Source organism: Sinocyclocheilus anshuiensis, unplaced genomic scaffold (genome assembly GCF_001515605.1).
Source record: "Sinocyclocheilus anshuiensis isolate Anshui unplaced genomic scaffold, SAMN03320099.WGS_v1.1 scaffold862, whole genome shotgun sequence".
In the NCBI taxonomy this organism is placed as follows: domain Eukaryota; kingdom Metazoa; phylum Chordata; class Actinopteri; order Cypriniformes; family Cyprinidae; genus Sinocyclocheilus; species Sinocyclocheilus anshuiensis.
Window position 1 is genome coordinate 468,394 of NW_015539882.1, and position 26,301 is coordinate 494,694.

At 36.1% G+C, this 26,301-nt stretch overlaps 1 protein-coding gene across 2 annotated transcripts in view; it reads left to right on the plus strand.

The window, feature by feature from the left end:
* Window positions 1-26,301, plus strand: part of LOC107685441 (traf2 and NCK-interacting protein kinase-like) — a 73,980-nt gene that overhangs the window by 29,805 nt on the left and 17,874 nt on the right. The window contains exons 3-18 of one of the 2 annotated variants that reach the window (XM_016482020.1): window positions 5,263-5,319; window positions 9,065-9,190; window positions 11,239-11,349; window positions 11,475-11,565; window positions 13,444-13,574; window positions 13,681-13,735; window positions 13,824-13,902; window positions 13,992-14,167; window positions 15,122-15,188; window positions 15,280-15,478; window positions 16,968-17,084; window positions 20,635-20,721; window positions 21,119-21,307; window positions 22,303-22,662; window positions 24,557-24,721; window positions 24,793-25,038. In XM_016482020.1, coding sequence (XP_016337506.1) covers window positions 5,263-5,319; window positions 9,065-9,190; window positions 11,239-11,349; window positions 11,475-11,565; window positions 13,444-13,574; window positions 13,681-13,735; window positions 13,824-13,902; window positions 13,992-14,167; window positions 15,122-15,188; window positions 15,280-15,478; window positions 16,968-17,084; window positions 20,635-20,721; window positions 21,119-21,307; window positions 22,303-22,662; window positions 24,557-24,721; window positions 24,793-25,038 — 2,256 coding nt within the window. The remainder of the gene's footprint in view (window positions 1-5,262; window positions 5,320-9,064; window positions 9,191-11,238; window positions 11,350-11,474; window positions 11,566-13,443; window positions 13,575-13,680; window positions 13,736-13,823; window positions 13,903-13,991; window positions 14,168-15,121; window positions 15,189-15,279; window positions 15,479-16,967; window positions 17,085-20,634; window positions 20,722-21,118; window positions 21,308-22,302; window positions 22,663-24,556; window positions 24,722-24,792; window positions 25,039-26,301) is intronic. The other variant, XM_016482021.1, reaches the window with a different exon arrangement.

The window sequence follows — 26,301 nt, forward strand, 5'->3', positions numbered from 1 at the left end:
CCTTTAAACCTAGCCAAAAAGCCATATGTGTTGACTGTGAAACACAGTAGACTTTAATAATATGCATTTATGGTGTAATTACTACATTTTCGTGTCAATCCATGTTCATATTTACTGCAAACAATGCGCTGTTACTTTAATTCAGCGCTTGCAGCACAGCAGTAGACTCAGCGCGGAAACTATCTCTGCACTGCTGCAGACGCACCGCTCCTGGAACGCACAGCCGGACCGCAACCGTGTGCAGTGAACACTTTAATCTGTTAACATGAGCGTGGAAAATATACGAACCACGTATGCACTGCAAACGGAGTAATGTGAACCTGGCATTATGCGTGTGCTGCGAGTGTGCATGAGCGTATGGTCTCTAGGAGAGCGCTCGAGCGCTGAATGGTTAGACACTGGCAAGAATAAAAAAGAAATGCAATTTATAAACTTTAGTGGCGATGTGACACTGCCTCGACTGTGCAAGTGACAATTCCTGTGTCAACTGTGCAGCGTGCAGCTCGCTTATAGACAGACGCGATGTGTGGTGATTTGAAGCCATTTGCGTATTTTGAGAGAGAAAGAGAGAGCGCGCGCGGTGATTCACTCACGCTGTTTGTGAAATTACGTCTCACACAAGGTTTTCAAATTACTTTATAAGTTATTTAATGAAGAAATATGAAGGTGAGTACCTCACCTTCAGCATTATAATGATTTCACCCGCGCCGGACAGAAACTGAGATGTAATGCACCTTATAATTCTTAAAGTGTAACCTAATTGTAACCACAGTTAATACATTATAACACTTATAAATTCATTGTTACGCTATGCATTTTAAATAAATTTTTTTACCCTTTTATAACCCTTTATAATGCATTATACATAAAGGCTTACATAAAGTGTTACCAAAAAAATGTATATCACTTTTATTTCAGCTAGATGCCAAGACATTTTCATTTAGTTTAACTTGCTTAATAACCAAAACTAAATAAACTAAAACAAATAAATACATAATTTATAAACACTACAGACAAAACAATGACTAAATGACAAAAACACAACAGAAGTACTAAAACTATAAATGACACTAAAATAACACAGGTGATCCTCAGTCGTTCAGGCAACCCACAGATTTCATTTTGGAAGTATGTCAGTTTGCATATCTCTAACTCAAAACACCTTACCAACCACATACCAACTCCCTGGCAACCACCCACAACACCCTAGCATTGTAGCACCAAATGTTTTCCAGCAAAGCACCTAGAAATCTAGGTCCACATTATGAGTGAAGGCTTTGCATGTTCTTCTCACCCATACATTATTAGATAAACACAGAGCTTACGGTTAAATAAGGAAACTTCCATAATGAGGCTCTAAATAAAACACCAACTTCCTGCATTCCATAAGTGACTGCAGGGCATGTGGTCTTTGGAAGGCTGTTCTCTGAATGGAAGATGAGTGAAGAGATTCTGGCCCCTCCAAAGCTCTCTCAGAGACTGAGCTGAGAGGGTCACACTAGGTCACATGTCTCGGGAACAAGAGGAGCTGTCTGTAGAAGAGTGTGAAAATCACAAACCTCCTCTGCCTTCCAGGCCTGTTGCTAGGCTACAGAGAGGAAGTGGTGCGTTGTGCTTTTTTTTTTTTCGCACTGGCACTCTGTATCTACAGTTAAGCGGTACAAACATACAGATACCGTCTTAGTTCTCACAACTGGAGTGTTGAGTATAGCCAATAGCAGCCATGATGATGAAACCGCACAGCAATGTCTTCCTCACAGCATTTTGCAGCTACGGTTACAATGCATTACTACTGCAAGCTCTCCGATAGCCATTTACAGTCATTTCAGATATAATGGGAACAGACCTCAGTATGCATTTCAGCTGCCAGTCTAGATTAGAAGGGTTCTGTGACCGCATAGTGTGCTTATCTGTTTGGATTCTAAAAGCATTCATTCACACATAGGCTACAAAAAAATCTGCTGACGACTCTGGAAAAGCCAATCTTTTTATTATAATTTTTTATAAGCATAAAGCATCCTATGACTTTGTTGAAATTGTGTTATGTAGTTTTGTTCACAACCATATTTACTATTTTTGCATTATAGTTTATGCGTACCATGCTAAGTACAGTAAGCATATTGTGTGATATATAAGCATATTGTGTAGAACTTGTGTGAAACACCAAGTTTTCCTATTGCAACTGTGCAATATACAGCACAGTAAACTTTGTTTATCATATACATATTTACTTTTCCTTTTCTTTTCTTTTCCATTCCATTTCTTTTCCATTTCCTTTTCTTTTCATTTTCATTTTCATTTCCATTTCCATTTTCTTTGTTTTCCTTTTCTTTTCCATTTCCATTTCAATTATTTCTTTTTTCTTTTCTTTTCTTTTCCATTTCTTTTCTTTTCCAATTTCCTTTCCTTTTCCATTTCTTTTCTTTCCATTTCCATTTCAATTATTTCTTTTTTCTTTTCTTTTCCATTTCTTTTCTTTTCCAATTTGCTTTCCTTTTCCATTTCTTTTCTTTCCATTTCCATTTCATTAAACCAGAGGTCTCAAACTCAATTCCTGGAGGGCCACTGCTCTGCAGAGTTTAGCTCCAACCAGCTCCAAATCACACCTGCTTGGAAGTTTCTAGTAATCCTGAAGACCTTGATTATCTGGATCAGGTGTGTTTGATTAGGGTTGGAGCTAAACTGTGCAGAGCTGTGGCCCTCCAGGGATTGAGTTTGAGACCAATGCATTAAACTGTACAATTGTTAGAAAACTCTTGCCATGAGAATAGTATCAGCTGCTGACATGGCATTAAAATCTCAACTACCTACCTACTTAAGTAAAATTTTCTTGACTAGACCGTCAATTTAAGACATTTTTACATAAAAATTTGGTCAGCTTCGCTGTGTTTAAATGTGTCATATAAATAACATGTACTTGCTTACTAAAATGCAAAATTGCAGTTATTTTAAAAATAAATACGGTTATTTTGATAAATACAGCTAAGTTTATCATGAAATGTAATGAGGTCATGTGACGACAGTTTGAAACACTTTCTGTTGCATTTTGCTGACCGTTTTGCATATTGTTTCTAAAAATATTGCTCAATGTACGGCATATACGTGCAGTATGTTAATATTCCATTCTAAGCACAGTTATATTTATCATTAATACTGCACAGTCGGCACATTTGCTGCTTTTTTCATGGCTTATGGCAATTGAGGACAGTCTTATCTTACACGTCAACGCTCCAGAAATTTTCAGTTAATCTCTGTCAAGATGGCAGATGGTTTTTCCAGTTAGCAGTCGGCCCTGTGAATCTCCTCATCAGGAGAGACGTGGAGCTGTAGGGCGCAAATCCATCACACATGCACCCATTCACCACGTCCACACATCTGATTCATTAATATGCCAGCATAATTTATTACGATTAGTCAGATGTATTATTATAATGATTGGCTCATGTGTTCTTCTGTCACAGATGTCTTCAAATAAGCCAACATTTTTGTCTAGTCAGCATGTTTTCCAGTTCAAAAGCTTCAAAACTACCAAGCCATATCGAAAGCAACCACTCAGAACAACCTAGGAAATCCACTCAGACCACTTTAGAAACTGCATAGCAATCACCTAAAACACAGCATGGGAAGGAACACTTAAAAATGATATAACAATTAATGTGCTTTTTTTTTTAATGGCCGATGTCAGTATCTCTGGTGTCCCAAACAAGATTTATGAGGGAACTGCAGGGTGTTTGTGAGTTGCGCTAAACTAAATAGAATGTAACATTAAAATAAACAATTGGGATGCATAATTAGTCAAAATAAAACTGAAATTCACGTGTACAGCTTGTAATGCCTTGTTTTCAGAGAGGCTCCATCGCTTAACATGTATTTGGAAACACAACTTAACTTTCACGTTTGCATAATTTCCTTCATTTTTGTGGACAGAACTTTACAGCATTTCATTTTACTTAAATTATTGAAATATTAACATAAAATCTTGGGTTACTTTAAGTAAATATTTTCCGTCCAAAGGGTTTAGCTGACAAAAAAGGTTTAGGAACCTTTGTCTTTGAGCAGGATGGCTGATATATAAAGTAGATGTAAATGATACTTAAAGATAGGAAATAAAACATGCTGCAATAAATGTATATTTATTTGACCTAATATTTACTAAATGAGGAAAAAAATTTGAACTTGAAAAAATAAAATAAACATTAATACTAAAGTCTCGCTTCCAACACTTCATCAGATGATGCCAATAATAAAAGACAAATATTGGTATTTTGGTCGATATATAATTGGTTGACCACTAGTAAAAATTAGTTATTACAGATTAGTTATTGGATGCTCAAAATGGCATCAAGAAATGATGTGAGCCCTATTTGAACTCAGTGCACGTCACGCCATGGTTCCTACGTGTCTCTGTGTTTATTAAAATATGTTAAAAGTTCCCTACTCAGTGATTTTCTCATATAGCCCTGTGGTTTGTCTGGGTTTCTCCGCTCGTTAATACTTTGCAGTAGCGGTTGAAGTTGTTAATGAGCACTGGTGGGACTTGTATGACGCTCTATCCTCATGTCCTCCTCTTTTTTCCCCCCTTTTTTCGCTCTTCCCCTCCTCTCGCCGAAGCATCTCCTCTGCTCAGAATCAAAGCGGTGGGAGTGTGTTGGGTGAGGAGATGAAGTGTGCATAATTCATTCTGAAGAGCACACACTGGGTGATTCTGCCGTTCAGATGAATGCACTTCTGCTCAGATCTGCTGCCGTATCTCCCGCTATTGTCCCAAAACACGGGACCTGCTGAGCGCGCAGATGATCTGCGTCCTCAGTGTCTGTTTTTCTCGTTTCTGGTTATGAAATAAAATTGAGCTTGGGGGAAGTGAGGAACTTAACAGGTAAACATGAGGGAACTGGGGAAGACCTGGGACAGTGATTTCCATTTCCACATTCCTTTGTTTGGACTGGACGAATCTCCAAAAGCGTTATGCAACCAGAGTTGTCATCTGGTGGCATTGTAACACACACACATTCACAAACACGAAATGGTACAGCCAAGAGCCCGAGATCATTCACACAGGTTTTTGGGTCTTTTTCAATCATTCTAGGAAGCGTGTGTGTTTTTTTTTTTTTTCTAAACTGTTACGTAATTATGCCACGTGCCAGAGGCTTACATACACCTATTCTTCTGCCACAGATAGATCTCATCACCACATGTTCAATAATGCCAGTATGATGTTTGTATGACACTCGTGTGTCCTCTCTCTTATCTTTCTCTCTACAGGGACGTCATGTTAAGACCGGCCAGCTCGCTGCAATCAAGGTCATGGATGTCACAGGGGTAAGAGCGCAAGTAGCCACCTCAGTTTCTTGTTTCTCTCAGTGTCGGTTTTACTTTTACACTTTCACTCTTCACTTGTTGCATGATGTCATTTAAACACAAACATGAATGGATCATGCTTCACCTACTATACATTGCCCATAGGTGTGTGTGTGTGTGTTTGTGTGTGAGCCCTGTGATAGACTGGCCATCCGTTCAGGGTGTCCCCCAACTGTGGACCAAAACGCTGGAATAGGCTCCATTCCTCCCATGATCCTGCAGAGTAGGGATGTGCATCTCATGACTCAGGCCGATACGATATGCATCTCGATGCATAGCCAACGATACGATACATTAAAGATACATATGAAGCAGCTACCGATGCGATGCGATACGATTCACCCCTGTTACGATGCAGTGCGATCTGATTCGATTCAACACAATGTGATTCTATGCAATGGAAAAAATATGATCACTTCTAATGCCTCAAGGCCTGTTTCATAAGGCTTATTTCAGTTGGTCTGACAATTGTCAAATGATTTGGTTCCATAAAGCAAATTTAACATAGGCCTATCAAGCTAGTCACTGTGGCAACTTATGCTGGGAAACTAAAGCAGGTCAACTGTCAGACTAAGCTGAGTTCCTCTAACACTGACCAATAGGAACGTACTGATACTACCACTGACTCTCTCACATACTATTATTTGACTTAGTTTTTGCAGCCTTTCGCTCTGGTTTTATGACAGCTGTACCTTTTATAGTTTGCAGAACAGATAGCAGAACATTACAATCTAAAATTGCTCTTTAAAGCATTAAAATAACTAAATTAAAAGTTAAAAATCACTGAATTAAAAATGAAAATAAATAATAAAGGAAATGACTATTTTTACTGGTATAAGAAACACACATGAACTCATCTGAGCTAAGTAATTAGGACTGTGCTAGCTTACATTTGATTTACCCATTACAATAGTCCCTTTACAGTTACTGCTATCATAAAAATACAATTACATATAGGTTTAAAATTCTACAAAAGACACATTTAATGTCCAACAACAAATATTTTAGCAAAATGTATATTATTGCGCTCCTATTCGATTGTGCTCAGTCTGTTTAGTGCGCATGCCCGCAGCAGCGCTCGTTCACTCGCGTCAGCCTCGCCCACTCCTGACAGCAAAATGGATATGTTTGCGTGAATTTCTAACATTTACAGATGAAGAATATACAGTGGGTACGGAAAGTATTCAGACCCCCTTAAATTTTTCACTCTTTGTTATATTGCAGCCATTTGCTAAAATCATTTAAGTTAATTTTTTTTCCTCATTAATGTACACACAGCACCCCATATTGACAGAAAAACACAGAATCGTTGACATTTTTGCAGATTTATTAAAAAAGAAAAACTGAAATATCACATGGTCCTAAGTAGCACTGAGGAAAACACAACGTCTCAAATGCATTAAACAGCTATTCACTGTTTGCCAAGGTGGACCGATTTGATCCATGATCGACATTAAGAGCTGCTTAACGTGCATAAACTAGCGAGATTGTGTGAACTTGATTTGTCGTTTATGGAACCGCTTTAGCCCAGATTGATTTGTTAGGTTATTTGAGGTCAGGTTTTGGACTTTAATCCCCGCTTTTCCTTGGGTCTCCGTGGTATTGTGATTCGACATATTCACGAAGCAGAAGTGGTGCATGAGAGAACGCGCTTGAGAAACAGTTTAGAGAGGAGAAATCAATCTACACATAAAATATTGGTCACAGATAAATCGGTTTGTACTGATGCAAATATTTATTTACTGATAAAAATATATATGTTAGAAACGATGCATCGCGATACAAATGCCAACTTGTATCCGATGCACACTTTTTAAACCGATGCATCGCATCGTTACCTTTTTATGCCGATGCACCGAGCGAATGGGGGAATCTTCCCATCCCTACTGCAGAGGATAAAGCGGTATGGAAGATGGATGGATGGATGAAACAAAGTACCAGGGCTATAACCGCCATAGACTTTGAAGGGCCACTACTAGCCTAGGACACATATCACTCCCTCAATATTCAGATTATTAGTTAACTTTTGTTGTGATTTTCCATGGCTGATTCCTGGACAATGCATCAAGCATTTTGGAATATTTTAATTATGAATATATATTTTTTTATTTCATTAAAAGCTAAATATTGGAAAAAGTTAACTTTTAAAATATTTTATTAATGTTATTAATAGAAAAAATATGAACATATTAATGATATTAATACACTAATTTTCAAAAATCATGGGGACATTAAGATTTTTATAAATAAATTTGAAAGTCTCAAATGCTCATTAAGTCTGCATTTATTTGTTTAAACACATTAGAAATTGTTAGTATTAGTAATATTATTAGTGATGTAAAATATTATAAAAATTTAAAATAAGAGTTTTTTATTTTCTATAATATATTATAAAACTTTATTTATTCTAATATGCTGATCTGGAGATTAAGAAACTTTTCTTGTTATTATCAATGTAGTTGATAATATGTAGTTTTTCAAGGAAACATAATTTACATTTTTTTCAGGTTTGTTTGATGTATAGAAACATCATTTTTAAATTATAACATAATTTATAGGAAATAGTGCCTTTAAGGTCACTTTTCCATCCTTGCTGAATAAAAATATTATTTTTGTTAAAAAAAATCTTACTGACCCCTAATTTTTGTACGATAGTGTATATTAAAATTAATATTAATTTAATTTTGGTAACACTTTAGTATAGAGATCAATTCTCACTATTAACTAATTGCTTATTAGCATCCCTTTTAATAACTTATTGGCTGCTTATTAGTACTTATACAGCACATATTCTACATGACCATATTCTACATCCCTAATCCTACCCAATACCTAGCTTAACAACTCCCTTTACTGTTTACTGAAGCAAAAGTCATAGTTAATGATTTATTAATAGTGAGAATTGGACCTTAAAATAAAGTGTGACCTTAATTTTTTATTTACTTAAAGAAATTCAGTATTACCCATTTAAATGTAAAAGTGACAAAAATGCCTGGTATTTTGATTTTGTGTTAAAATACTTTTATCATTATTCCTTCACTCCATCTTTAATGTTTTGTTTATGTTTGATTACGTATGTCTTTGTTTAAGGTGTATATTTTTCATTGTATCTGGTGCCTGTTCGTGGGGGGTCTCTTGTTTTTTGTTTTTTTCTTTTTTCTTTTTTTTCTTTTTTTGTGTATAGTATATTTTTGTATACATTTTGTGAGACTTTTATTTGTTTTATGTTTATATAAAAACTGTTATAAATATAAGAAGTATAATATAAATAAAATAAATACTTTTATCATTAGAAAAATGAAAAGTTATATTCATGCCATTTTATAGGTTGGTACTTTTTCACTGGGACTGTCAAACCATTGCTTTGTTTTTGCTTGTTCTAATCAGCCTGACATAGCAACAGTCTCAACCAGTGGCATTAGTTTAGGGCGGGGCATCTGTTTGGGTGACCAATAACAGATGGATGGAGTGTTTAAGGAAACCTGTTTGAAAACAATTTTACTCCAAATTTTGTTGTTGCTAGTGGCAAACAGTGATATAACAGTGATATGAATGACTAAGTATAATAAATTAAATATTTATATGGTTAATTATGTACAGTAGTAAATCACACTGTAGAATAGTTACCTGACAATGACTCACTCACAGACAAAGAAACGTGGTATTTTCCTGCTCTGTCTCAAGTGTTGTCTGTTTTATTTGACAGGATGAGGAGGAGGAGATCAAAGCTGAGATCAACATGCTAAAAAAATACTCCCACCATCGAAACATCGCCACCTACTATGGTGCCTTCATCAAGAAGAATCCACCTGGCATGGATGACCAGCTCTGGGTCAGTCTAAATTAGTTGTAGGCAGAAAGATTCAGGGTATTTTAGTGTGTAAATGTTTCATTATTAATGTGTGTAATACAATACAGTGTTAGGGAGCTAAAAGTAGTGATGTTTCTAACTTTTTGAGTAGCTTGCTAGTAGTTTAGCTGTTTTCATATTGTTACATACTATATATTATTGGTTTTTGTCATGTTATATCCAAGCGGCCACCTTCCGGTCTCTCTCGTGAAACCAACACGAAAGTGACTAAAACTGCAATTCATCGACGGCCACTAGAGACTGGCTCCAAAAGGGAGAGCTAGGTGGGCGTGGTTTCAGCAACCAGCTCCCGCCTCGTTGCCCATTTTTGATTCCCAAGATGGCGACAGCCCGTGCCGCCCACTTTGAGCTTCAACAACGCTCTTCAGAAACCTACGGGTGACATCACGGACACTATGTCCATGTTTTTATACAGTCTATGGTTATGTCTCAAATGCAGATTTGCAGCCACATAAAACTAAAGTTTGACTATAGTGTAACTATTTAATAATTTGCTGACTGTTTTACTTTAATTATTCAAGGTCTTTCTTATATTTAATGAGGAAAAATATTTAGGTGTGACAAATCTAACCTGTGGAGCCTAAGTGACATAATCAGAAAAGTTCAAGATTATGAAGACAATCAATTTTTTCTTTGGAATAAGACACTAATACACAGTAATACCAGGAATACGCTTAAACATAAGAAGCTACAGCCTCAAAAATAGTTTTTTCAACACTGGTAAGGTAACACTTTCCAACAGCTGCCGATTTGTCACTCAGAAACGCAATGTTCACACTTTGCACAGAGGTGCCTAGGCCTTGTTGTTTTTATGTCTATGCATTAAACGCAAACTGCCAGCCTCATTTCCTCTGTGGTGAGCTTTGTCACTTTCTTTGCCCAGCAACAGAAAGATAAGTGACATGCTGAAGACATTTACTAGCACTGGAGCATGTGGTCAGCACAACCACCCTCCATTGGGCGTCTTTGTAAGAAGGATTTTCCTTAGAGGAAAAACAATGTTGCCAACTCAGCAGTCGTGACTTTGGAAAGTCCCAGAGGCCAAACATATTTTGACCCATCTGAGGGCCAGCTCAAGAGAGCATTCAAAACCAATCAGTGTTTCAGAAAAAACATCATATTATGCTCATAAATTACATTTATTGACTTTTATTGTGCCCCTGGGGCCATTCATGAAAATAGAGCTCTAATTATGAGTGTCTTGGGAGAAAAGGTAAAGCCAAAGAAGTAAAAACACAACTGGTTTGGAAGTTTGCATGTCACTGCTCCTTACTATAACTATGTTAAGGCAAAGGTTGGGCTATAGGAAAAAAACTGCAAGGCATTTTTATTGAGTCAAATCAAAGAATTATTAGATGGAGGCTTTTCTCTGGAAACAACTATGAAATTCCCTTTTTTTAAACCACTAATACTTTTTATTGCAACCTTCTATATTGTCATTTCAACTTCTTCAAAGTGGGTTAGGGTTAGGTTTAATATATATATTTATATAAAGCCCTTTAAAAATTTGTATTCAGTAATATTTAGTAATATTTTGAATGTTTTTTTAATAGTTTACTATGCTCATCAAGGCTGCATTTATTTGATTAAAAAATACAGAAAAAACAGGAATATTGTGAAATATTATTGCAATTTAAAATAACATGTTTTCTATTTTAATGCACTTTAAAATGTAATTTATTCTTGTGATCAAATCTGAATTTTCATCAGCCATTACTCCAGTCTTCAGTGTCACATGATGCTGCTTTGTCTTCAATATTTCACAATATAATTTTTTTTTCTGTATTTTTGATCAAATAAATGCAGCCCTGATGAGCATAAGAAAGAGTTGATTATTAGCCAGCATTTCAACATCGGGTCCCGTTCACACATGACCTCTAAATGGAAATAATGCAACAAATTCTGTTTGTGCGACAGCACCAATGTAGATCTCCACTAAATTAGATTTTTCCTCATTCATGTGGCTTCTTGGGTTTTATCCTAATTTTGTTGACGTGTTGTGTCTGTAGCTGGTGATGGAGTTTTGTGGTGCTGGTTCAGTGACAGACCTGATAAAGAACACCAAAGGAAACTCTCTGAAGGAGGAGTGGACGGCCTACATCTGCAGAGAGATCCTCAGGGTGAGTATGTGTGTAGTGTGGGCAACTAGAAGACATTATTAGCTTCCAGAAGTGTTATTTTTGAAGAGTGTTTCCTCATTTGACCGTCTCCAGTTGAGTTGAACTTCTTCATCTGGTTTTGATAGGGTCTGACCCACTTGCATCAACATAAGGTCATTCATCGTGATATCAAAGGTCAGAACGTTTTGCTCACGGAAAATGCGGAAGTCAAACTAGGTGAGTTCACACCCCTAACTCAAGCTCACTGAAGATAAGTAACTAATTACAAGCAACAGGACAAAATAACTACAATAAATACTACACACATTGTATATAAATTAATCAAAAACACTGCATAGCTTTCACTGTGTAAATTAAATTTCTTATTATTAAAGTTACAAAAGTGATTTAGTCAAGAGCGGTGAGAGATTTTCTCTCACTTCTCTCTTCTTAAGACTTAAATGACTGTGTTTACGAGGATACTTGCAAAGTCGGGCATTTTCATTAATATGTGTATTTAACCATTCAAAGCCAATAAAGCAACAAAAATACTTACATGCTCCATGAGCAGCGGATTCATGTGTGCAGCCTGCACGCAAAACACAGACATCACACACAGACATGTAGTGCTGTTGTTTGCATTTAAACGGCTTAAAATCACTTGTTTTTAAACCACAATGCTTAAAAATGTGTGCAGAGATACATTTCGTGACCACAACTTGAGTGCATGACCGCGATAAAGACGATAGTCCAGAGTCTACCGGTTGACAAATTTCTACGGGTTAATCTTGTTTACCGGTATATTGCCCACCCCTAAACAGATCAAATAGTTCATTTTAATGAAATAAATCTGTTTGTGCAGGAAGGTTTAATTTCCAAGAACCTGTTCAAAAACATATTCATCAGAAACTCATTCATTTGTTCTGAAATTGCCACAGGCTATTCACAAGCTCATTGACATATGAAATTATTAGCTTACTTTTACTTTACTTACTTTTAGTCATTTAACAGAAGCTTTTATCCAAAGCGACTTGCATATAAGAAAAAGTTATTAAAACTAAAAGCTAAAACTCTATAAATATTATATATATACACATTTAAGAAAATAAAAGAAATTAAATAAAAATGACAAATGCATACAACATTTCAAAACTAAACATTTAAATGAAAAAAAAAAATAAAGCTAAAAACAATTCAAAATATTAAAAGAACAAAAGGTATGGGTGTCCCTGCCCGGTGGAGTCGCACGGTAGAGTCGATGGTCTTTACTTGACAGGTGATGGTCTTCTGCTTGACTCTGATTCTGCATGATTAAGCTAATTTGACATTTTTGGAGTGAGATAATAATGTAAATTAGGTTGCTTTTTTAATTATTTATACAAAAGCACACTACTGTTCAGAAATATGTTTTTGAAAGAAGTCTCTTATGCTTGCCAAACCTGTTTATTTGATCAGAAATATTATTGCCATTTTAAAATAACTGTTTTCTATTTAAATATATTTTAAAATGTAGTTTATTTCTGTTTGATACAATTACATTTTTAGCAGCCGTTAGTATGGTGTTCAGTGTCAAATGAATATGCTGATCTGATGCTCAAGAAACAGTTTTTATTGAAAACAGTTAATTTAATGTGTCTTGCTGTATTAAATATTTCATTTTTCTAAAAAAAAAAAAAAAAAATTATATGGTAGTGTATTCAATCTTGATGTCACCTCATTTAAGGATCCTCATTGTTTGTACTTTTTAAAAATATTATATGAACTAGCTATGTTTTATTCATAACTTGTGTAGATAATCACTTTTTCAGTAAATCATTTTAATTATAAGAAGCTAGTTCGAGTGTGTCTGTGTGTGTTTATATTGGTTGATTCTGTCTGTCTTGAGGAACCTGTGACCCTCCTCTGGAGTTATTAGGGTTTGTCATCGAGTTGTTTGAGTTTGGGAGACAGTTCAGGCTGGTTGCTATGACAACACTGCCTGCGGTGACGAGGGTAGAGTGGCACAGAGGCAGATGGCAGCATGCACTTCATCAAAGACCTCTCCTCTCATTACTGCACGCAGACACATTAAGGCCAAATCTTCCCTGTGTGTGTGATTGCGTGTGTTTTCAACAGTTGATTTTGGTGTGAGTGCACAGTTGGACCGTACTGTGGGTAGGAGGAACACTTTTATTGGCACTCCATATTGGATGGCTCCAGAGGTCATAGCCTGTGATGAGAACCCAGACGCCACATATGACTTCAAGGTACTTCAAGCGATTCTTAATTACGCTCTTACAACACCTGATTGCTTTTGTGTGAGGGTCTTGTTTGGCTTCAGGCAGAGATCCTAAAAGCACCATTTTGTTACAGAGTGATCTGTGGTCGCTGGGAATTACGGCTATTGAGATGGCAGAAGGAGCCCCTCGTAAGTCCAGCACAATGCAGTATGATGTGAAATGTATTTTATATGAACACGGGGATTGCTGAACACAAACACCTCTCTGTTTTCTCAGCGCTGTGCGATATGCATCCTATGCGAGCACTTTTCCTCATACCCAGAAACCCAGCGCCTCGTCTCAAGTCCAAGAAGTGGTGAATCAAACCTCTCATTGTATTAAAATTTGCACTAATCTACAACTGATTCAAAATAGGGGAAATAATCAGTTTGTTGTTCTCTGTAGGTCTAAAAAGTTCCAGTCGTTCATTGAGAGCTGTTTATTGAAGAATCACAACCAGAGACCCAGTACTGAACAGCTCATGAAACATCCCTTCATCAAAGACCTTCCCAACGAGAGACAGGTCCGAATCCAGCTCAAAGACCACATTGACCGGACCAAAAAGAAGAGAGGAGAGAGGGGTGAGTTTTTTAGTTTATGCTGTTTTCTGTTGATGCGTAAACAAAACTTCACCAAACATTATTTGTAGCGTGCCTGCCATCCAATTAATCGCAATAAACTTGACTTTTGGTCGGTTATGCTATTAAAAAAAATTTAATTTATCTTTTTTTGTCATTTATTTTATTTATTATTATTTTATGTATTTTTTATTGTTTTTAATTTTATTTATTTTCAACATAAATAAATACATTAATAAATTAATAAAATTATTTATTGAATATTATTTTTAGTAAGAGTTGACTACTATTTCATAACTTTAAAAAAAATTTACTTAAAAATTAGCATGAAAAGTATTTTTATCAATGGTTTTCATGTTGCTGTCACAACATTCCTTATCTGAATCTGTCTTTAATCTATTCTATTAAAAAAGGTAATTTAATATGTATTTTATTTTATTATGTATTTTATTTTATTTTTACCTTTTTAATGTATTTTATTTTATTCATTGTCTAAATTAATTATTAATTAAATTATGTATTGTTTATTTGTTTATTATTTATTGTTTTGATTGATAGCAATGATAACCAAATAGTAATTATTGAAAATGCAATATTAATGAATATTTTAATAAAAATAATAATTGTAACAGTGTATTTGTTGATGAATAGGAATTTGCCATGAGATTTTTTTAAATTAGAAAAGGGTGAATATTGGTGAAAAAATAGAAATAACAGGGAATTATTATTTTATTATGTATTTTATTTTTATTTTTGAAATTTATTTTATTTATCAAAATAAATTAAATTATTCATTGAATATTGTTTTTGTAAGAGTTGACTACTATTTAATAACTTTCAAAAAAATTACTTATTTTTCTTGCAAATTTTTATCACTTGTTGTTTTGTCACAACAGTCCTGATCTGGATCGGTCTTTAATCTAAAAACCTACATCTTACAATGCTGTGTGTTTTCAGACGAGACAGAATATGAGTACAGTGGAAGTGAAGAGGAGGAGGAAGAGCGAGACATAGGAGAGCCGAGGTACATAGACCTTTTTCCGCTCACACACACATGCATGTGGGTATAGTGGAGACCTGATTGACTTAAAGATGATTTAACATCTTCCTTACAGCTCTATCATAAACATCCCTGGGGAATCGACCCTGAGGCGGGACTTCCTGCGTCTACAGTTGGCCAATAAGGAGCGCTCCGAAGCCCTGAGGAGACAACAGCTGGAACAGCAACAGAACGAGGAACACAAGCGCCAACTACTGGCAGAGAGGCAGAAGCGCATCGAGGAGCAGAAGGAGCAAAGGAGGAGATTAGAGGAGGTAAGAGGAGACGGACGAGAAACAGTTTAAAGACCGTGGATTTGCAGCAATGTTTCTGAAATCTTCTGCACTACGGTGGTGTATTAATATCTTTAAAGCTACATTTTTAATCTAAATATAATTATATAAAATTTTGTATTGATTTATATGTTGTTTAACATTTATTATATTTCATATTTTTTTATATGATTTAAAGCACATTTTATTTTAATGTATTTTATATTTATATTATATTATTTAAAGCACGTTTCATTTTATTTTAATACCTTCTAAGCTAAATATTTAATCTAATATTTAATTTACTTTATTTCTAATATTTTTTAAATTTATATGTTTTTATAAATAATTATTATATTTCGTATTGTATTATTTAAAACATTTTATTTCAAGATGTTTAAAGCTAAATATTTAATCTGAATGTAATATTTTTAATATTGTATTTAATTTATATATTGCTCATAATTATTTATTATAATATATTTTGTATTTATATAATATTATTTAAAGAACATTTTATTTAATTTTATTTTCATAATTTATTATAATATAGTTTGTATTTATATAATATTATTTAAATAACATTTTATTTAATTTAATTTTTAATTTAATTGTATTTAATTTAATTTAATTTTAATACAGCTTTTTTAAACTCGTTCTCAACTGATTTTGCTTTAGGACCTAGATTTTACATTAAATATCAAGTTATGACCCAACAAATTAATAACGACAACATTAGATGTATGGATAAAAAAAAGTATTTACCATATTACAAAGTAGCAGATGAATTTGAGCCAAAATCTTTCACAACCTCTGACATCAACAACAAAAGATATGCAAAGCATTTTCTTCTGCTTTCATGCATGATTATATGCTTAGTTGCATTTTATTGTTTGTATTTAGCATTGTCTTTCCTTGCAACCCTACCAGAACAAACAGACAATATGCTTTGCTATTATTCCGGTCACACTCAGACACACACTTCCTGTACTCTATTTTGTGTGTGTAATGGCTCATGAGATGACTGCCGTTTTTAAAGTCCCTGGGAGACACTGAGCTATGATCAGTCCACAGGAAGGTTGCCCAACATCTTGGGAATTCTTCAAACGGGAGACAAAGAAAGACGACGGTCATTGAACCAGTGGAGATATTCCTGAGTTATGTGATGTAGGGTTTTCTCAGTAGGAGAGGGAGCAGAATAGCTGTGGGGATGAATCAGGCGTCAGCCTCTCATTTAGCACATCTATCTCCCGCTGGTCCACTGTCAGGAAATTTGCCATTTCAACACACTCTATCAGCACAGCTCCTGTCAGCAGCCCCTGCTGGGGAAAGGCCATTCAGCATGGCTACTGAAATGCAATATTTTTTTTAAATGGTAAAGGAAGGAACTGCATGTTCCATTGTGAAGCTGGGCTGATAGTTGGGCTCAGCACTGAGATTTATTTGTAAGAATGGGAGGTTCATTAATGAGCACGTGTTTGTAACCTCACAGCAACAGCGACGGGAGAGAGATCTCCGGAAACAGCAGGAGAGAGAGCAGAGGAGGCGCTATGAGGAGATGGAGCAGCTCCGGAGAGAGGAGGAGAGGAGGCATGCTGAGAGGGAGCAGGTACATATGTAAACACAAACGCACATCCACTATCATACATGGCTAATTGTGGTTTTTGGTCACTTTTATTGATAAAGTAGAAAGAGGGCAAGAAGTGATGGAGAGAGTTATTTCAGTACATACTTGTTCGAGCTATTATATATTGATCTGTCACTACAAAGTAACCCATTATTCACTGTGCTAAAAGAGTGCCAGAAATGACAACTGAACTCATATGAACAGGAAGGGAAGAAATGAAGTGACGTGGCGGCTTCACACACTCCACACTAACAGACTCCCACTGATTCACCACTACAGAGATGGAGACAAGATGTGCTTTCTGTTAATACATGGCACATATATTTAGAGATTGGTCACTGTTTTTTTTTTTTGTTTTGTTTTTTTGTCGTCATACCAATTATTTCAGTATTCTAGTGTTCAATAACTGATTTATTATATTTTATTTTTTATTTTATTTTATAGTATTTTTTATTTTATGTAATACTTTGTTACTTTATGATATATATATATATGTGTGTGTGTGTGTGTGTGTGTGTGTGTATATATATATATATATATATATAGAGAGAGAGAGAGAGAGAGAGAGAGAGAGAGAGAGAGAGAGAGAGAGAGAGAGAGAGAGAGAGAGAGAGCGAGAGAGAGAGAATATATATAGAATATTTGGAACCCAGATTTTACATCAAATATCTAGTTATGACACAACACAGAACCAAAGTTGTTTATCAAAAAAGTCTGTAAATACGATGAAATTAATTAATTAATTAAATTATTAATTAATATTATGAACAACATGCAGCGTTTTTTTGCAAATGTGCAAAATAATTCAAATGTTCAGAACCATTTTTTTCAGCTTTTTGATTGATAGCAATGATAACCAAATAATCATTATTGATATGCAATCAATAAAAACACAATATTTGTGAATATTTTAATACAAATAATAATTGTATCACTATCTTTGTTGATGAACAGTAATTTGCCATGAGAAACAGATTATTTCAATTACAAAAGGGTGAATGTTGGTGAACATCAGTCTCTCCATGTAAACATAAATGCAAACATTATCGCTAGGAATATGCCAGGACATATGAACACTTTCTAAAGCAGATGTGTATGAAGAGAGCGTGTATGCAGGCGCTCAGTTGTAAACCCTCTGTTAATCATGTATAATGCGCCATGCACTTTGTTCTCAACTGTAACTGTCCTCTCAGATATGCATATCAGACTCTCACATGCCACAATCCCTTATTTAAAGCATTCTCTTCAGTCTGTGACTCACTTCCTCCAGAGAGGGAAATGTTCTGCTGGATGGTATGCATATTTAAAGCACCCACCCTTTCAAATGCGGTTGGGCCGCACGAGCCTTGCTCAGTAGTGAATGAGGACGTCTCACGGGCCGCGTGTGAGAGTCTGTTCAGAGACAAATAAGAATGAGTTCTCACTCATGCCAAAAGTTAAGTGATGTTAGCCGTTTAGCTATTCTGAAATTGAATTTGAATTAGACACACCCCTTTTCACAAACCCCACCCCTTTAAAGTTACTGTTGAAACGGTTGTAATCCGAGAGTAGCAGGAGCAGCAACAGCTGCAAATAAAGCTGATCTCACTGTTAGCTTGCTAACCACCAGATGGACTGCCCCATAAATTTGCAAGACTTTTGTGCTGCCTTTTGTCTGTTAATCATTTTGCTTATATGATAGATATTGCCTAAGTGTCATTCCATAAAAATGCTTTCAGCGCCTTTAATGCCAAAAAGCACTGCATTTTCTTTGCTGTTATAAAGCATTTCATTGTTTTGTTGATAATGAAAGTGTCCTCCAGGCTCCACAGCGAGACATATAATCCAGATATTTCCCTTGCCTTGTTTTCAGTTTGAAGACGAATCTTGTTTAATCCTTTCATAAAGAATGAGACACAGCCTTTCAAAATGTAATGCATCTTGCTAATGGGGCTACCTTTTCTCTTCAGATACCTTTTTGTAAAGTCTTTCTGCTTTTGTTTTCTGTACACTGCCATAAACCTGTTTTTCTCTATAATTGCACAAGTTTTTCTAAGAAGTCCCCAACGCTCCCGAGTCCCCAAGGCTGCATTTACTTGATAAAAAATACTATAAAAGCAGTGGTAATTCGATATATTACTGCAATTCATAATAACTGTTTTCTATTTGAATGCACTTTCTAATATATTTTATTTATGTGAGGGCAAAGCAGAATTTTCAGCATCATCACTCCTGACTTTAGTTTCACATGATATTTCAGAAATCATTCTAATATGCTGAGTTGTTGCTCAAGAAACATTTATTATTATCATCAGCAATGAAAATAGTTGTGCTGCTTAATATTTTTGTGGAAGTTCATTCTTTGATGAATTTATTTATTGGAAATATAAATATGTAATTATTTAAGTTATTTTTGATCACCTTAATGTATCCTTGTGAATACATTTTGAATGGTAGTATACATGCATGTTACCACTCTACAGATCTACAGTTGAGGTCAAAAGTTTACATCCCCCTTTCAGAATCTGTAAAATGTTAATTATTTTACCAAAATAAGAGGGATCATACAAAATGCATGTTATTGTTTATTTAGTAATGACCTGAATAAGATATTTCACATGAAAGATGTTTACATATAGTCCACAAGAGAAAATAATAGTTGAAGTTATAAATATTACCCCGTTCAAAAGTGATTCTTAATACTGTGTTCTTACCTGAATGATCCACAGCTGCGTTTTTTGTTTAGTGATAGTTGTTCATGAGTCCCTTGTTTGTCCTGAACAGTTAAACTGCCTGCTGTTCTTCAGAAAAACCCTTCAGGTCCCACAAATTCTTTGGTTTTCCAGCATTTTTGTGTATTTGAACCCTTTCCAACAATGACTGTATGATTTTGAGATCCATCTTTTCACACTAAGGACAACTGAGGGATGCATATGCAACTATTACAGTAGGTTCAAACCTTCACTGATGCTCCAGAAGGAAAAACCATGCATTAATTGACCTCAACTGTATCTACTTTAAATATCATTTAAAAATAAAAATGATAACTTACTGCAAAAGGCATTATTGGAGGTGATTCCCATTGATATCCCATGGCATCTCATTATGCTGCCATTGTCTAGAAGGCAATGAAAGTAAACTTTAGGATTGAATTGGACTCTGTACTGCACCTATCACACTTTTTGTCATTTTGACAAAATGGTTTTGATCCAAACCAACTTCTAATACTTTTTCTTTGGGGCGACATTCCCCTTGAGTAGTCTGAGGTTAATTGCCCTGCTTCAGGAAATTAGGATCTGGGTCCTAAGTGACTCCCTTGTGCATGGATGGCTAATTCCACAGTTTGAACCAGTGACCTTTGGGTAGTGAGCTCATCACACAGAAGGCCACATGGGATCTAGGCAGGGCAGCAAGTTATTGTCAGGGTTTCTTATCTTTAGATTTGCTTGATTAATCTTTCATTCTTTCATTTTGAAACTCTTTGAAGGCCCTGTTATCTCTTTTCCTTCTCTTTTTCTCACTGTCACTCTGATGCGCTGTGCTATGGGGTTAGGAGTATATCCGCCGGCAGTTAGAAGAAGAACAAAGGCAGCTGGAGATTCTTCAACAGCAGCTTCTCCAAGAACAAGCTCTTCTCCTGGTAAACTCTCATTTCAACTTTCACCTTTAAAGTTCTTGCACTTCCTTTCTTTTCATCTACTGCACTTATGCCATCTGTCGGTCCCCTCTGCAATCAGTGCACTCACAGAGAGTATCGATTGTGTGAATTGATCTCGGGCATTTGGGATTTGTGGCGGCTCTGTTTGTTATTGCTCAGTTCTGAGGGAAATTAGACTCAGGATCCACGGCCATCAGACCATCGATTTGGTTAGTTTATAGAGCTGTTGATTTTGAAGTTCTTCTGAACTTCTGATAGCCTCCAGTTATTTTTAGGAGTCCAAACCTGTTAGCATTATTTGGTCTCATGTGGTTATCTGCTCTGTATGTGCCTCAAATCTTGCTCTTTTCACTACATTCTGGTTCTGTGGTGTGTCTAGGAATACAAACGGAAGCAGCTGGAGGAGCAGAGACAGGCTGAGCGGTTACAGCGGCAGCTGCAGCAGGAAAGGGCCTACCTTGTTTCACTGCAGCAACAGCAACAAGAGCCACGGCCTGCAGACAAAAAACAACTGTACCACTACAAAGACTCCGTCAACCCCAGTGACAAACCGGCCTGGGCCAAAGAGGTACAAAGAGATCTTCTTAAGACTCTTACGTGATTTATACTGTCTAGGGTTGGGTGAAAATATTGATTTTCTGATTAATCACAATCTTCCTTTAAATGGTCCCAGTATCAATTCACAAAATCCTGAATGTGAGTTTAATTAAAGGGCAGTGTACCATTGAAATAATGGCATGACGTGCCTTTCCTTGAGGGCTGCACGCAAAAAGCCTACAACACAACTCGCATAGTCCGATTCATGAAATAAAAGACTTTTAGGAGTTGGTTGTTTTTAATTAATCAGAAACATACATAAGCATCTCTTATGATTTGGTTCTTTTTAGTGACTCAAAAACTTACAGCACATTAGAAAACCTGATTCACAAAACAAATGATTCTTACGTGTTGGTTATTTTTAGTGAAACAAAAGCTACACCCCATTAGTATAGCCTTGATTCACTAAACAAGTGATGGTTCTTTTTAGTGAATCAAAAATATACACCATATTAGTATAGCCTGATTCATGAGACAAATTATTTGTTAAATTGGTTCTTTTGGTTCAAAAAGGTGAGCTACTGTACCAGTTTGAATCTGAAGCATTGCCCTGTATAATTTACAGCATTAGCAAAGAGATAATGTCTTTTATATGTAATCAAAATAAACATACCTGAAATAAATCCAAATGAATCAGCATTGAATCAAGAGCTTATGAATCCGAATCGAATTGAATCAGGAATCTGTATTGATACCCAGCCCTAGTGCTCATTGTCAAGAATCTCCAGTCACTGATTGTAGACATTATATGTCAGTTGTCTAATTTGCTCTTGCTAATGGCTTAATTTGATCAAATTCTTCAGGTTTGGTGCCCACATATGATGCATCTCACTTCCTGTCAATAACCTTTCCATTAGTTTTCAGATTCCATTGGATGCTTTTTGATTATCACGCTCTGAATCGGCCTCACCGTCCCGTTTTGTGGGTCACAATCTGAACAGTTTTATTGTGCTTATCTGAACACAGGTGATGGAGAGAGCTCAGAGTAACTCCCCTCGAATCCCTCCCAAGAAGCACCATTCGTTTAACAGTCCTGGAGAAAAACGTGTCGGCCAACTCCTCCCTCTTGACAAGAGCTCCGCTAATGAGCCCACGAGGCCCCCCTCCTACCCAGCAGCCTTCCACTCGAGAGAGATAGAGCTGGCCAAGCCTCAGCTCAGGATAGTCAGTGGGCCAAACGTTCCTAGAATCCGTGTGTCTTGCGAGCCAGATCCATCCCAGCTGGTCAGGATGGTCCAGCAACATCTTGAGCAAGAGTCCCGGGGCCGCAATCCCGGACACTCCAGCAAAGGGACTGATATTGAGAGAGACTTAGACGTCTCAAAGGTCTGCCTCCGCTAGCATGATTATTCGTGTCTCCTTTTTCGCCTGGTCATGGTACATATGCAAAGAATTAATGTGGAAAAAAACAAATTTTTTCCCGAATTTTCTATCGGGGCATTTGGATGATCTCTTTTGGAATGCCTTGTTTCTGTTTTCCTCTCGGTCTCTGGGTGCAGGTATTTCTGTAGGTTCTGTCTCCCAGTTAGTTTGGTGGATTTTCTTCTGACCGCTTCCGTTCTTGCTGTTGTCTTGCTCTAATGTTCCATAATCTTCTCTTTGAACTTCCCTATCACTCCTCCTTACAGAAAGCTGGTGACAGAGGAGCATGGGATTGCGGGGCAAAAATGAGAGAGGTCTGGATATGTTGGGCCACAAATGAGCTTTAGACTGGTGGTTCTCAACCTATTTGACTCCAAGGCCCACCAAGATATTTCTGATACTTCTACCATAATGACAAATCTGCTCATTTTAAACTTTTTATTTACAGAAACTAGGAGTGGCAAAATATGAAAATAATTTACATAATTATAAATAGTTAAATTCCATAATCCCAATATCTGAAGGTTCATGGTTTATATCTTTTATTACCAATGAATCTATATGACTTTTCTTGGTAGATACTTTTTTAAATTATTGGTTTACTCACAAAGGCAGTTTCTGCGTGATAAAATATTTTAGAGCTTGACAATACATATATTTTCAGAATAAAAATTTGAATGACTTAAGATTTCATTAATTTGCATGACTTTTTCTGGTCTAGTAATCATACTTTTAAATATTCATAATAAACATTTTAAGTTGCTTATACAAGTTGCTTATAGTCATACATGCATAAGATCATGAGATCTCATTCTTAAAAATGGCAGTTGTTAATTGAACAAATTAAAATAAGAAATATGCTTACATATTGATTGTTAGCAATTTTAAGTAATTTAAAACCTTTTCTTTTTTCATTTTTTATATTTTCAACTCATCTTGCAGACCACTTGGAAGTTTCCTGAGACCTCCTAGTGGGTCCCGGCACCCTGTTTGAGAACCAATGCTTTAGACATTGATAAAATTACAAAGGGGTGTTGGTAAGGGGTTGTGTTGTTATTTGTAGGCACAGATTGTGCTCTGAAGACAGTGTGTCATTTCAGATCCAAACCTCCCTCCATTCTCAGAGAAGAAATAAACATGGTTTTCTCACTAACATGTCTTACTGTCCCATTGGTCACCCGACTTCTAGGATGGCCATAAGTGATTGTTTTCTTGTCTAAAAATGCTTGTGAATGGTGCATGACAGTTGAGGCTTGTTGTTTGAATTTGAGATTTCACAGCATCTCCTTTAACGTATTGGACATAATGGACTAAATGTTTCCTTTCTGTCTTTAACCTGATGATATTTCTTTTTCTGTCGTTTGGTTCTATGTTTCGTCTTCGCTTATTGAGTCATTTTGATTGGGTCTGCAGAAGTGAATAAAAGATTATCTCCCGTCAAGTTAAGGGAACAGGTCTAAAAATATCTAAAATGTCTCGTAATGAGGCCGTCTCCTTAATTTGAGACGGGCGGGTTTCGGCAAAGATTTAGAAACTCAATCTTGGGTGATTATGTGAATGCTAAAGATGAATAAGATTGACAGAGAAGCCTACAGGTCTCATCATCATATTAGCTGTTCTTATTAAAAGGTAAACTAATTGGTTTCTATTTTAAATATATACAATTCAAATTTAAATATTTAAAATTAGCAGAAGTTACCTTGGTAAATTAGTATGTTGTGCAACCATTGTGTAGATCCTACAGTGACTCATATCAGCCACTTTACACATTTCGCAGTCCATTCTGACTCTCAAGCAAAGAGGAAACAGACTGGTTGTGAAGAGCAGCATGGACACTAACTTCCTCTCTGTCTGTCAGGTTGAGGAACGCTCCAAGCTGAACCGCCAGAGCTCTCCGGCTCTCCAGCACAAAGTGGCCAACCGTATTTCCGACCCCTCCCTTCCTCCCCGCTCAGAGTCCTTCAGCAGTGGAGGCATACAGCAGGCCCGGACACCTCCCATGCACCACCCGGTAGAGCCTCAGGTACTTCCTGACCTGTCTTTAGAGAGACAGATGTGTTGTGAAGAACACTGACCCCAGAGTACTCCTTTCAGATGGCGCACCTGGTCTCTGTGAAGTCCCATGGCTCTTCCATGACAGGATCCCAGTCGCTGCATGATCAGTCCTCTCAGGGCGTCTCAGCCTTCCAAGAGGGTCTGTCGCCTCACCGACCACCGATGCCTCGGCAGAACTCTGACCCTACGTCAGAAACCCCCGCCCCACCACCTCGCATTACCAGCCGAGATGAGAAGTTTGACCGTAGTTCTTGGCTGAGACAGGAAGATGATGTCCCTCCAAAGGTGATAATCTGGGATGAAATGCGTTGTTCCTGTAATCCAGTGACATTAATAGTAATTCATGTGGAATTCTCAACAGGTGGATCACAAGTCTTTTCTGACTGAGTCTCAGAAAGCAGTGAAAAAACATTGCTAAATATAAATAATATTATATTTAACTGACTGTATAGTCAAGCATAGTTAAAGGGATAGTTCACCCAAAAATGGAAATTCTGTCATTAATTACTCACCCTCATGTCGTTCCAAACCCATAAGACCTTTGTTCCTCTTCGGAACACAAATAAAGATATTTTTGATGAAATCTGAGAGCTTTGTGACCCTGCATAGACAGCAATGCAACTGACATGTTCAAGGCCCAGAAACACAGTAAGGACATCGTTAAAATAGTCCATCGTGTACTCTCCTGAACGCGCGTCAAGGACTGACAAGGAAGAGAAGAAATCATTGAATAAAGTCGTGGGTTTTTTTGTTTTCTTTGCACACAAAATGTATTCTCGTAGCTTCATAACAATAAGGTTGAACCACTGATGTCACATGGACTAATTTAATGATGTCACTCTTTACTACCTTTCTGGGCCTTGAACGTGTCAGTTGCGTTGCTATCTATGCAGGGTCAGAAAGCTCTTGGATTTCATCAAAAATATCTTAATTTGTGTTCCGAAGATGAATGAAGGTCTTACGGGTTTGGAACAACATGAGGGTTAGTAATTAATGACAGAATTTTCATTTTTGGGTGAACTAACCCTTTAAACCTGTAAATATAACTACACAAAATATAAGAAATGACTCGTACTACATTAAATAGGGTTTCAGTGAAAACAAAAATAAATATGGTTTGAGCCTTTTATATTGTTTTATGCCATAAATTATTATTTTATTTACTTATTTTACTTTGGGTCATATTCATCTCATTTAAATAATTATTAGCACAACTTAGGCAGTTTAATTTCATTATCATTATTTATTTGAAAGACATTTAGTACTTTTATTTTTATTTATTTTAGTACTTTAATACTTGATGTCAAAAGTTAAATCAGTTTTAAAAATTTGTAAAAGTTAAAGAGGTTTAGATCCACTGCTATCGAGTGAAATTTATTCATAAATGTATAATGCGTTACTAAATGTGATTATATAAGATATAAAAAAACAAAGCCTATATTTAAAGGGGTCATATGATGTTGCTAAAAAGAACATTATTTTGTGTATTTGGTGTAATGAAATGTGTTTATGCGGTTTAAGGTTCAAAAAACACATTATTTTCCACAT